Source organism: Oryzias latipes, chromosome 13 (genome assembly GCF_002234675.1).
Source record: "Oryzias latipes chromosome 13, ASM223467v1".
Lineage (NCBI taxonomy): Eukaryota > Metazoa > Chordata > Actinopteri > Beloniformes > Adrianichthyidae > Oryzias > Oryzias latipes.
The window spans coordinates 6,531,984-6,545,875 of NC_019871.2; the positions used below are offsets into that span (position 1 = coordinate 6,531,984).

The window sequence follows — 13,892 nt, forward strand, 5'->3', positions numbered from 1 at the left end:
TGGCATCCACAATAACTAAACATACAGAGGTAAATATACACACAAACAAACACACATGGAAGAGTACGACACACGTTGTCATGTATGGACACTCATTTAAATCTTAATCCTATGCTTCTGCGTTCAATTACATTTGAATTTTTCTTACACCTTTCTAGAGAAACTGTGGTCTGCTCTCCGTTTCTGGATCTTGGTATCAGCATAACTTGGCTTTTCTCAGATTCCTGTGATGCTCTGCAGCCTCCACACATCAGAGAGGCGCTTGTTTGGCCACTAAGTGAAGCTAATTTACAGGTTTGAGTTTCTATGATCCAACAGCTAATTATCTTACAGCTAAATGCTATAAAGAAAAGGGGGATAAATCTGTCTGGATCACAGCATCAGTTGTGGGACGAAGCACCACGGCTGGTGTTACACAAGGCATCCTTTGCGGACCTTCACTTCTCCAGCATTACTAATTCAGTCCGCTGTGGGAAGTGACTTTAGTTCTTTTTTTTTTCCAACCCCCCCTGCGAGCAGCACCGTCCTCATTAGCTGGAAATTTAACCCTGTCCCTGCTGACTGCTGAGAAAACAAACAGCATTAGGTGCATTTTTAAACATAAGATTCTAAAATTACAAAGCGGCTGCCGTTTGGTCTCCCCAACACTTACACCACCAGCACCACAGCCGGAGCATCGCGTCTGCATGTATAATTTGTTCAAAACAAAAGGGTTCATTGAAATGCAAGGTCCTTGAGAAACGTATGAAGTTGAGCTGCAGAATTTTAAAGACCTGAGGAATAAGAGTTGCTTCTGTCAGGAAATCTGGACGTGAAACCCTTTTTTTTTGTTCTTCCTCAATTTTTAAAAACTCGTATAAAATGTCTTTTTTAAGTGGGTAAAATCTAATTTCTGTCATTTAAAACCAGCTTTAGTTTAATTTATCTGCTGCTCTTATGGTCAATAACTTTTGGTTTTTTTTTGTCTCTTTTACAAAATCAGACCCAACGTTTATGCACTTTTTAAAAAAATTACTTTCAGAGTTTAGGCATATAAAAAGGATCAACACATCAAACATGATTGAGATGAGATGTTCATTTATTAGAAAAAATATCGACCAAGCAGCAGTCTGAGTCAAAGATGTGATTGGAAACCAGCGTGCCACGTCAACCGTGTTCAACCACCAAAGAATTCATTCTGTTTTTCCCACCACATTGTGCACAACGGTGTCTGTTAACGTTAAAACAATAAACAGGTTCATTCATGTACTGTATTTCTCTGAGTACACATCATGGTGTTATGCATAGTTTGCATGGGGGTGCGACTTGATAATGATATTTAAAAAGTAAGAACCACTAGAGGGCGCTGTAGGCATGTGTATCAGGATTTTCTACCAACAGAAGAAAAAGTCTTAGGTCGGGTTTAGCGAAATTATTCTTATTATAAGTGGAACAGGGGATGAAGAATTCAAAGGATTTAGGAATTTAAAGTTATGTAAATACTTTAATTTAGTAGTTTCAGTGACTACATATTGTTTGTATTCTACTAAGTGTGTGCTTGTTGTAGGGATTTTTTTTGATGATTGTTTGTCTCTGCTCTGACTTCCACTGGCAAAGGAATGGTAAAAGGTAGTTGATTTGATTGAGTGTTTTTCGATTCAGCATGGGCTACCGTGGGAACGGTTTCTGCTCATTTTTTCTTAAATAGTTGACGATGGAACAAAAGGTGTACTTTTTCTCCCTTTGTGTTATTACTTGCCGAAAACTCATGTAGGAACCTCCTGGGTGCCCAGACAGGGATCGTAAAGCTGCTTCCGGTAGTTCCACTGATACGGTGTAACGCTTTGGTCTGGTTTGGTTGCTTTCACAAACGCCACTTTCTGAACCAGCAATGAGGAGCCTGTCCCCCAAAATAGGATCTGTTTCTTCTGTTGTTTGGAACTAGTTTGATTTTGCAACTTCAGACCACACGCTGCTAAATTAGTTTAAAGGCTGTTGCTTCCAATAGTGGGAGTACGATAAATAAAACAAAAAATAAAAAAAGGATACAAATGCAATCAATACAAATAAAGTTTAGTCTAAATAACAAAAGGGGTTTATACAAATACACACCCTGTGTGACCGATCCACAACCCCTTGTTGCTACAGTAAAATCTGTCCAACACAAGAAGCCTTCAGCTCTTAAAAAATAAATAAAGATTAAATAGATTCTGACAATTTGGTTTAGGTAAGTTAAGGGAGGAAAAAAAATTGCCACCGTAATATAGTTGTTAATAATAAATTGGGAAAAACATTTTTGGGCTGAGGTCATACGCATGTATTCATGTGCGACCAAGTAGAAAAACTGATGGAAATGCATGATGGCCACACTTGCCGCACATATTTTAAGTGCGTCCAAGGCTAAATGTTGTTGTCGGTCACAAGTGTTGGCCGCACCCTAAGCCTTCCTTATTTTCGAGGACATATCATCGCCTGGCCCTAGCCTAAAAGGGACCAAACTAACCCGTCATTCATGTGAGGGTCCATACGGTCCCAACAATTGGGGCGAAAATAACAACAAAGACAGAAACCGTCGTCTTTGTTTTTGCCTCTGCACCGGAGTTCAGGTGAGCTTCATCAGACATTTAGAAGAAAATGATCCCTGGTGTGAATCAAATCCGTCAAAGAGAAAAGCATGATTGAAGAGTAGAAGCTGTTTTCACATTATTTTTCCACATATCTCATTTTTGTTTAGTGTAGGCACCACAATTTGGATGACTACATCGAGATATTTAAGGTTTTTTGTCTGTAAATCTCACCACGAGGTTATAGATATCTGGATTTCTGGCGTCGAATCTATCCTGAAACTAAATCTAGTTCATTTTCTGTGAGTGGGGATGTGTTTGTCTTGTCAACTTGTTTATTTGAAACATCCGCGACCTCCCCGACACACACACAGTCTTTTCCTTCAGTCACTCCGGCACCTGCCTTGATCTGCAGATTTCACGAGAGCTCTCTGGTGTGCTCCACATTATCATTTCACACAAAGACAAGCACGGAGACTGTTGGTGCAAAAACGAAAGAGGAGCCGGTCTAAATCTCCCCAATCATAACAAATCAGTGATTCAACCTCCGGCACCAGGCTAAGCAGATTACTGTCATTTTCCACCACTTGTCCCTCGTAGCTAACAACCTCCAATTAGCAAATCCCGCTGTGCATATCTGCGCCCTGACAGGGAGCCACCATGACAGGCAAAGAAATTACAAGTCCTGTATTTTAATTTACCATGCTCTGGCAATCTGTGTCATCGTCAAAACACTTCCAGGGGGAAAAAAAAGGAAAAGAAAAAAGTGCGCTGAAGGGGACCGCCGCGGCGAAGGACGAGACACGGGGAAGAACAACAAAGTCCCCAAACAGAAGCGGCATTCTGGCAGCAGGCGAGCTGCAAGACGCCGAATGAAGGAGTGAAATGTGGCTGACATGAGCGTCAACGCGTTTCTGATGTGCCTCTATTGGTGCCAAGACATTCTGATGCTGCGTCAGTCTTTGTGGATGGTAGACATATTTGCTCGGCAAATGGAAGAAGAAGAAAAGAGAGCAAAACCCGCCACTAAAAACACACTGTGAAGAGGTCAAAGGTCAGAACGACTGGTTTTTACAAATAGAAATAATGCCATCCACCTGTTTCAATTTTAGATGATGCATTATTTTCCCACCATCAATATGTTCGATTCGTTTTATTTAGTCTACAAAAATAAATTTTAATGAGTGGGGTCAAAAGTCACGCGATGAATTGATTACAGACATTTTAGCATGTTGTTGATTTTTTTCCATCTCTTTAATCTCATTTTCGTGTCGTACGGTTGCTTCCTTGTAAATCTGATGATGCACAGCATCATCTGGTTTATACCATGGTCCGGCTGAATACTCGAATCTGATTGGCTGCTGGATGTGCATTAAAAAGTGTTAATGCATACGTAAAAAAGAAGTTCCGGTCACCTAGCTTAAATGTTCTATATCCCTGCGCTGGCTTCTTTAAAACAACCTTTAGCTTCATCATCTGGACAAAAACAAGCGGTACGAGGTGAACTGATACTTTTTTTGATCTATCGTGACGATCAACATAAATTCGGCTTTGCTTTGACGCACCTCGTAAATAATAGTTCGCTTTTTGTGAAAAGCGATCCAAAAATAACAAGAATAAAGTATTAAAAATTGATTGAATATTTATTTCTTTTGTAAATGACCATTGTATAGGCGGGTTAATGGCCTATGGAGTGTGCATTATCAGAAATTTCGGAAATAAATATTCAATCAATTTTTAATACTTTATCCTTGTTATTTCTTCAGTAATATTTTTGATGTGGTACATTAAAGTACTCTGGACCTGATGTGGGTTTTTTTTGTTGGCGTAAAAGGATTCAAGGAGTATTTATTGCCATTTTCAGTGAACAGAGCAGTTTCACAGAAAAGGAATTTGCTGCGATGCTAATGTGCGACAAAAAAATCCCAACGGATAGAAAAAATGAACAGTAAGCAAAATTAAAAAATGACACAATAGTCAGAACAAAAGTAAAGGTTGAAAGTCTTTTATAATAAAAAAAACTCCATATAGCCAGTTTTTTTGTTGTATTTTGATCTTTTATTGTGTCATAATGTTAAGAATTTAAATGAAAATACCTCAAAATGAGGCTTTTCACAGCAATTATTAGATTGAAAATAGATTCATTATCTTAATAATTACAGGTCACAATTAATCAATTGCAAGAAAACTCTAATTAAACACGTTCCTGACCCCCACATCACCCAGAAAATCAATGATGAAACTTATTCTAAGAGTTATTCTACAAAATTTAGAATAAAAACGTCATCTCCCCTGACCTATCCAAAATATGGCTTATCCTGACTATAACCTTACTCCAAAAAATCTAGAGAACAAAGACTAATGTTCTAGCAGCCTGGAAAACCATTTAACAATGTTACTTTTTGGCTGTTTGTTCCTGATCAGGCTCTTAAAAAACAAACAAAGCACCTTAACGGAGATTGTGGGATTACATTCTGCAGTTGGAACAAACCGAAACCTAAAAATTGAACTCAATGGGACTCAACATGAGGGACTGGGCTGTGTAGTTTGGAGACTGTGGCTAGAACTGTGGTTCATCACTCCCTGAGGGTCTGGGTCAAATGTGAAAGAGGATTTTCCCATGCTCAGGTGTCTCCCGGCTAATGTCACTTTAACCTTACAGACATACCTGAAGTCAGAAAACAGAAGAATGAATGGATTTGTTTGATTTGTACAATGTGTTTTCCCTCATGGAATATTTTGGAGTAAGAGTTGGAACCAGGTGCAGCAAAACGTCAGTCAGTCCTAAATAAATCTATCCAGCAGATTTTGTTACAAAAATTGTTCATCCACTTTGATCTGGAAAGATTATTTTGGACGAACCTTCAACAGAAAGTGTCCTTCCATCCATCTCTGATCTACACCAGTTTTTCCTTTAGGTTCATGGAGGGTTTTGAAGTACGACCCGGATGTCTCAGAGAAAGGCGGGATGCATATCAGTCGTAGGCGTCATAAATTACCCCAAAAAACACCAATATTAGGAGGAATACAATCAAATCTCAGAGCTCTGAATGTTTCTAACTTCAAACTAAGAAAGTATGGGTTTTTCAAGAAGGTTTACTAAGTAAAAGCCTCTTACATCAAAGAACAACTACCCGGAAAGCCCCTTAGCAGAAACACCTTCTCCCTTTTATCCTATTTGGACTTCCGTTGCTATGAACCAGGAACTTTTGCATTAACTGGATTGATCGTGAACAAAAAATAAAAACAGTACAGTATGATAATGCTGTCCGAAAGTTCGGTACGTTGGAGGAGGACTGACACAGGGCGGTAAAAGGCGTATACTTGTGTAGCGCTTTACTACCCTCTCAGAAGGCCCGAAGTGCTTTACAGTCGACAACAGTCACGGCTCTGGAGCGGAAATGACATCTGCATTACCTCTGTTGCCTGATGTCAATCATGTCCTCGTAGCCAATGGGCTCAAAGCCCCACCCCCACACAAGCAATTAGAATCAACAACAAAACGTAAAAATCTGAAACAAAACTGTAAATTGAGGACTGAAAAGAGAGAAACAAGAAAACAAAACACCAGCTCTAACAGAGAAACCGTTTTTCCATTTGGAAACAGTTTCAGGTTTTTTTTTAAGTCTTCTTCAAATTTAGAATATATTTTTTCAAATGTACAATATTTGTACACATTTTTGTATACCTTTCAATTTCAAAAAGCGTTCGTTTTCGTGTTTTAAGACGTTTAAAGACGTAGCAATCTGGTTTTTCGTTTAAACGAAGCGGGTCCTGATTTGACCCCGTAACATCTTTCTATCAGGTAAGTCCTGGTAGAAATCGTGTTTACACAAGAAACACAAAAAGGGTCAACACAAAACACTTGAGCAAAGCCTTAACCTTTAGAACTTCACATTGATAAACACAAAGACTGTGTGAAGTGAAACAAAATTGAAATGGGGTGAGATCTGAAAGACTGATAAAGGTAAGGGCCTTTCTGCCTGAATTTATTCACAAATATATACATTTTGTAAGGGTTTCTATTTTTCATTCATGCTGATTCTAAATCAAGTGGAGTCCTGGATTTAATGGTACCTTAAATAGTGACATACGGCGTAAGGTGTTATGTACTCAATTTGTTTTCTGACTTATATTACAAATATATGGGCATATATAACTTTTGTGGCATTTTTTTATTTTATTTCTTTTTAGAGTGTATCGTGTTCTGCGCCCTGATTCATTTTTAATAATTTTCTTGGGATCAGATCTTTGGTTTCGTTTTATGATACCGGCCTTATTTTTCTATGAAGGTTTGAACTTTTGAGACTTTAAACAAGAAAGAAAAGCGTAAACATGTTTACATCTGTCTGAGACAAGTGTATAAAGTGTGCAGTGAGAAGGTTTACAGCCTTAAAACATCAACAATTTTGTAAAATATAAATTTTAGATTATTTTTAGAAGTGTAACTCGTTTGCGTAGACGGAGGTCTTACCTGCTGCGGCTGGGACAGCCTGAACGGCAGTCCAGCAGGACTTGACTTGGGCTGCAGACAGAGGGACCCCGGCGTGGAGATCTGCTGGCCTTGGAAGTGCAGACCAGCATGCGGCTGGTTGGGACTCGGTGACGGAGACTGCTGCTCGGGTTTACCCGCTGGACTTGTCATGATGGACATGACCGGCTGGTTGGCGGAATGGGTTGTTTTCGGGCTGAAGTGCAGTGTGGGTTTGGTGCTGGGACACTTCATGTCCAGTTGGTGGGCGCCAGCGTGGCCGTTGGATTTGAAGAGGCAGTTGCTGATCTCCTTATTATGGGGGTCAACCCTTTGCTGGCTGAGTGGCGCTGAGGTGGAGGTCTTCCCCTGGGGAAAGGTGCTGGTGGAGGAGTTCATGGCTGGAGCCCAGCTGGACATTCCCACATTTGGGGTTTGGTGATGGTGATGAAGGAGAGAACTTGGCTGCTGCTGCTGCTGGTTGGCCGCCATCTGCTTGAGCTGCTGCGCGTGGGATATTTCTGGCCAGCACGGCAGGGTTCTGGGGTGTCCCGCCTGGTTGTTTGTCTTCTGCAAGGAGTTGGTGGAGGAGGTGCTGGTCAGCGTGAACGACGGACCTGCCGAGGCTGGTCTAAGCTGCGGAGAGCCACAGTGGGACGGTCCAAAGTCCGGAGAGTTCTCCGTCTTTATCTGCTTCTCTATCGGGGAACACAGGCTGGCAGCTGCTCCGGCGGAGCTCGGCCGACCCAGATCCAAACCAAACGTATCGTCCTGTTTCAGCATCTTCTCAAGTTCAAAATCGTTCAGCGGGGGCACCGACTTTGTCAGCTCATCAAAAAGATCCTGGAGTTCTGGGTCAATCTGACCACAGCCTTCATCCTTGAATTCAAAGATGGACTGGCTGCAGGACTGGGCCTCCACGGGCTCCGTTTTCATTTCCTTTAGAGTCATATTGATTATATCCGACCCCAATCCGGGAGGCATCATGTAGTTTTTCCTGTGCATGCCGCCGCCTGCGGACCTTTGCAGAGGGTGGGACTGGGTGAGGTTGGGGCTGCAGGTGACGTGCTCCAGAACACCGGCGTCCATGCGAATCCGCTTAAAGTCCGACCCGGAGAAACCACAGGAGAGTCCGTTCTGCTTTGGAGGCTGTCCGGGGGCGTTTCCCTCAATCTTCCTGCGCAGAGAGCCTTGGAGCTGCAACACACAAATTGAAAAACCTTAGTTTGAACTTTTCATCACACATCTATCCCACCCTTTGACTGTATATGAGAACTGGACCGAGGGAGTGGGATGTCACGATCACTCCAACCGAATGAAGACAATTCAGTCTTTACTTTTTGCGTGACACAAACGCCGCCATGTTGGAGCCAGACAACATCAGGAAGGAGTGATTGGTCTGAATCTGTCTGAGTCATAGTTTCTATGGCAACCCCTTCTTGCAAATCAGTAGTGAGCTTGTTGGAAGTCCACATCCCTTGAAAGCAGGCTACACAAAATCTGTCAAACATTGGACACGTTGGATGTTGCGGCCTTTTATTAAGGCATCTGATTGGCCAGCTTATAACTTGAATAACTTGCACTAAAGAAAAAAAATAGTGTTAAAAAGTAATGATTTGATCATGTGATTGCAAATCAGGCCAGATCACAGAGTTTCAGAATCGATTGGATGTTGCATCTCAATCAGGGATCAGATATTTATTTTACTAATCTTTCGATCAGCACTATATATTGCAAGCTCTTTAATTCAGATAAACATTCTACCATAAGTCTGCATATAATAAACGGATCACAAGATTTTATTGGCATAAAGCGCAGCAGAATACGGCGCTGATTTAAGCAGGAGGAGCACCAAAACAGTTTGATGAAGCTAGCAAGCTATTCACAGATTCAGACTCAGTCTTTTCATAAATGTTTAATACTAACAGCAAGTGTCATTTGGTTTGTCTCAACACAAACGATGACCTAGAAAGCCATTATGATTGTTTATTTTTTATGAGAATTAAACGGAAAGGCGGCAGTGAGACAGGTGACAAGGGACCGTCTACAAAGTGCAAGCTCTGGGAAACAGCCATTTAAAAAAAATCATAATCTCTCAAAACCAACCGAAACTAATAAATAGTAACATTATATGAGCTAGTCATAAATACCCAACATTATATTCATGATACAACAGCAATTTTAAAAGAAAGTCATTGTTTCTCATTTTTGGGAATTTTTAATGAATTTCTAAAGTTAAAAAATGTCAGTAGCTCTTAAGATACTGAAGCTACAGTCAAACTTTCTCAGACGACTACTTATCACCCATTTTTACTAGTTAATAGTTGTGCTATGTTTGTTTGACTGTCCAAGCTAGACTCTAAAATAATGGGACCCTCAGACATTCAGCATTAAGGGGCTGGGTCTGCAGCTGCCCGCTCCCCCAGGGAATGGGAACAATTCACTCACCAAGGTGAGTGGCAGCTAATGGGGCTTTAATACTCAAAATTAAATGACACAGAATCATATTGGGGCCAGAAAAAATCTGACCTACTAACAAGGACATGTAAAAAAAAAAAAAACCAGCATCAGAGCAAGAATGGTTACTCTGACAAATATAATGACTGAGAAATAGCTATTTGTTTCTCAATAGAAGTCTGGGATTTCCTGACTTCCTGTTTGGAACGTGACAGAGTCAAGGTCACTCCGTCCAGTTCTATATACAGTCAATGATCACACTTCTATCCAGTTAAGTGTTCTTATAAAGATCTCAGAACATGTGGAGTTTGAAAAGATCTTTCAAATGAGGCGTTACTGCTCATTTAAATCCTTTCTTTACATTTTCCATTTCACTTCACCCAGCATCAAATTGCTTTTTTATAAATAGACAAAGGATGGTTTGATATAAATGGAATAAAGACCCATAAAGTATCATTTGCTTCAATCGTCATCTAATAAATGTACTTAAACCTTAAGGGTTCTGTGTAAAAACGCCGCAGCAGTGAGGTGACAGCAGCGTCTTCTGATGCGACGTTTGATCACAGGAGGATGTAGGGAAAGGTAGTTGAGAATCTGATGGAGTCGGCAGAGAGAACAAAAGGGCCCTTTGTCTGTTTGGCTCATTTGCATACATTATACTTTCCAGCGCCGTGCTTCGTTAGACAGTCTCTGCTTTATGATTCTGCTCAGCACGCCGGCGCACATATCAGATTTTCCTGCTCCTCATCTCCTCCGTTCAAAAGTATTTCACCAGCACCTCGTAAAAACATTAAGACATCCAAATTTAGTGTCCTTCTCCTCTCTACAGTTTATGTTCTTTTTGTTGGGTAAAACAAAAACAATTTGATCTCCCACTTGAGTGTAGGAGTCATTAAAACAACCTTTTGGGAAATAAATAGCTTATCTCGTTGCAATCTTACTCCCACAAATATATCAAGACATGAAAAATGGCGGATTTTTCTGATGCGGAACCGGCGGACGACAGCCTGAGAACGAGAGCGCTGTATCAGTGTGTTGTCTGTTCCACTGTGGGAACAAGTTTGAGTCATTTCCACCTGCTGCCAAACGTTACATTCAATATGATTCATAGCCCGAGGGTTGGAGTGAATCCTGCTTTTGATTATGTTTCTCACGAGGTGATGTTTGCGTTTCCTCGCCTGCCGCTTTCACAATAGTTCAGAGACGCGTACGCCATGTGCAAATCTCTAGGTTTCGCCAAAGCGCTTTCATTAACCGCAGGTGAGTGTTTCAACACGCTGAAGGGAAGAGGACAGTAACGGGGAGAGGTGTGCGCTGGTGGCGTTTCCCAATCCCTGTGACTTAAACTTTATGGTAAACTGCTATTATAACATAAAAAAGCACCAATTTCCTGTTAAATGAAAAATAAAAATAAACAAGTTTAGCTTGTTTATTTTTATATTTCAATGTCTATAAAAGTGGAGCAATTCCATAAATCCCTGTTAAATCACTCCAATCATCTTTTGATCTACTGTAAAAGTGTTTCCACTGATCTTTGAATTATTATTGCACCAGTTTTGGCCCAAATCAACAACCGGGTGTTTTCTGGGACATAGTTTCTGCAGAGCGGCAGTAGTTCATTGGAAATTCAACTCTGAGGTGAGGGTGGGACGTTGGCGAGGAGCAACCCACTTCCTCTCTCCACTGCTAGCAGGGAGGTTGAGGCCCGCCCGGCGCATTTTCTACGTCACAACCACCATCTTTTTCAAACTGAATTTTTTCATCTGCTCCTGATTTACAGCTATTTGAATACAGAAATACTCAGAAATGCAAATTTGAGCTAAATTTTCTCTACATGTGTCCTCTATCATCAGAAATATGCCTCAATAACATTTTAAAAACAACCTTTTTTTTTCCAGTGCAAAGAATTTTCAAGCTTTATTTTTTATGACGTAAATCTGGTGCATTGGTTTAAAAAAAAAAAAAAACAATAAAAATTATTTGCAGACAAACTATCCCAAAAAAATGAAATCTAAATTTAAAAAAAATCATTATCTGTGTGATAAAAAAAAACTTTAGGAACAAACATTAGCGTTTAAAAATATGATTGAACTTGTTTTGTACCAGTCCCTTAAATGTACAGCTATTTGATGGGATGTAACTTACTTAGTAGACAAAATCTTACTTTTTCACTACTTCCTGGTCTTTTAATTATGCCGTTTTTAGCCAGAATCAGAAAAACCAGTGTCGTTTTCTAGGACATAGTTTCTGCAGAGCGGCAATTGTTCATCAGAAATTCGCCTCTGAGTCGAGGGCAACCCCGCTCCCCTTCCCCTCCTAGTTGCTGAGAGCTTTCTGTTCGCACTCTCAGCCCCACACTCCCCCAACCTAACAAAAAATGGAGAGCAAAGTTGAAGCAACCCAGTTGTAGAGTTTTGAGCCAGAGGCCATTTCAGACGAGGAAAACAAAGACGCACATGGATCCATTTGTCTGCAAGCGGACGCATCAGAGTGGAGCAGCGGGCTTATGGCCCGTCCAGCATACCGTCTATGTCACAACTACCATCTTTTCCAAACCTTTTTTTATTTATCTGCTTCTAAATTAACAATTATTTGAATAAAGAAATACTTAGAAAAGCAATTTTAAGCTTAATTTTCTTCACATTTGTCCTGTATCATCAGAAAAACGCCACAAAAGCATATTATAAACACCAAAAAAACGCATTTTTAATCGGCTTGGGTCTTTAAAAGTCACAAAAACGAACAACAGAAAGGATTCAAAAGCTGCCATGATTGGCTGCTGTAAGCCGTGGGAGCAGAGGATGGCAGAGACTGTAAATGCTCAGTAACGGCGTCCGCTGCGCTCTCTGAGGTCTGCGCCGTCAGGCATCGCTGGACATCTGCAGATTTCCTGCATGCAGACGTAAACAGGCCCTCCAGTGTGTTAAAACTCATCTGATTCTTTTTGGACTCCTTTCTCATGGTTCAGGGCACCGTCTGTGCAAACGCATCATGAATAATGGAAGGACGCCGCGTGCGTCGCAGAAAAGCTGCCATGACTCTGGGTCACCCCCCCGTCACTGTATGAAAGACCTCGAAGAGGGGATTTCAGCGTAAAATAAAAAGGAAGTTCATCTTTAGGCAGTACGTTTTGATAGAATAAAAAGATGTTTGCTTTTTTTTCTTCTTTTCAGAGACAGAGCTCCCTCAGCTGGGTTCTCAGAGGCGGTGGCCTCCTCTATGGCCTGAAATCCTCATGACTGATCTCAGAGTGATCTGAAAATAGATTTTTTGATTAACATTTAATGAGCTCAGAAGCTCTGAACCGCGTGGAAAGTGACTCCTGCTTCACAAGAGGCTTTAAACACACTCTCTACCCATCATTGACAGTCTCAGGAAAGAGAAGTACCTGCTTCGAACATTTACTGTAATTTTTAGCCAAATAAAGCACCTAATTTCTAAGGGAAATCTAAGTGGTTCCACCAAAAGAGGTGCAGATTCCCTTTGGTGTGAATTGTTGAACTCCCCTTGACGGCAGCAGTGAGGAACCTGCCCTTGACCGTGTCACAGGAGGCTGCTTGTGTGTGGAGCGGTGATGCCGAGCTCTGTGGATTGGGCTGCGGGTGAGCTCTCGGTACCATCTGTCCATCCGCAAACCAATGAGGAGCCCAAACTGCTGGTAAAAAGGTTAGAAAGTGTGTTTTCAGGTCCTGCGCAAGAATGTAGCTTAGCAAGAGACTGAGCTCACAAGCCTTTAATCTTTTCACCAGAGCCCTAAAGCATGTTGCAATCTTCCTCGGAGAGCGAGGGAGACCTCCCTCTCTGCATCTGACATGAAAGAAAAAAATAAAAAAACTCAAATAAAAGGAATAAATACAACTATTGTGTTCCCAGGGAGACAGACTATTTATGTGGGTTTGTAGGTTGCACGCTCTTGCAGGAGGGACTTTCGGCTCGTTTGTTGCCAGATAAAGAAACAAGAGATCGATGCAGGTGATCGGCTTTCATACAAAATTCATCTGCTTGGTAGGAGTGAGAGGAGCTCGGCTGAATTATGGAAGTCGTGATTCAGAAGCCAAATAACATCCTGGATGATTAGAATTTTCTGAATTATTTAAAAGGGCGACGTCTGAGATTAAGCGAGTACATTAAAGGCAATTTACAGAGAAATCAGGCCGGGTATAAAATGATATCCTCCTTTCCAACAATGAGGGGCCTGTTTCTAATCAGATCAGTAGATGCTGGTAAAAAAAAAGGACGATGCAACCAGGAAAGTGCATTAATGCGTAAACCAAAGGTTTAAATCTATGAGAACATAGGTAGGACCAGGCGTAACCACGAGGTTGCACGGCGCACTGTGCGCGTGGAGCCTCTGGAAAAAGGCTTGTTGTGTGTCAGGACGAAGCAGCACACTGCAGAGGTGGGCTACTTTTGGCTCCTCA

At 41.2% G+C, this 13,892-nt stretch overlaps 1 protein-coding gene across 1 annotated transcript in view; it reads right to left on the reverse strand.

Annotated features, from left to right (window-relative positions):
• Positions 1-13,892, reverse strand: part of maml2 (mastermind like transcriptional coactivator 2) — a 58,137-nt gene that overhangs the window by 9,490 nt on the left and 34,755 nt on the right. Inside the window, exon 2 of the mRNA XM_011482303.3 lies at positions 7,018-8,211. Within this exon, the coding sequence (XP_011480605.1) occupies positions 7,018-8,211 (1,194 nt within the window). The remainder of the gene's footprint in view (positions 1-7,017; positions 8,212-13,892) is intronic.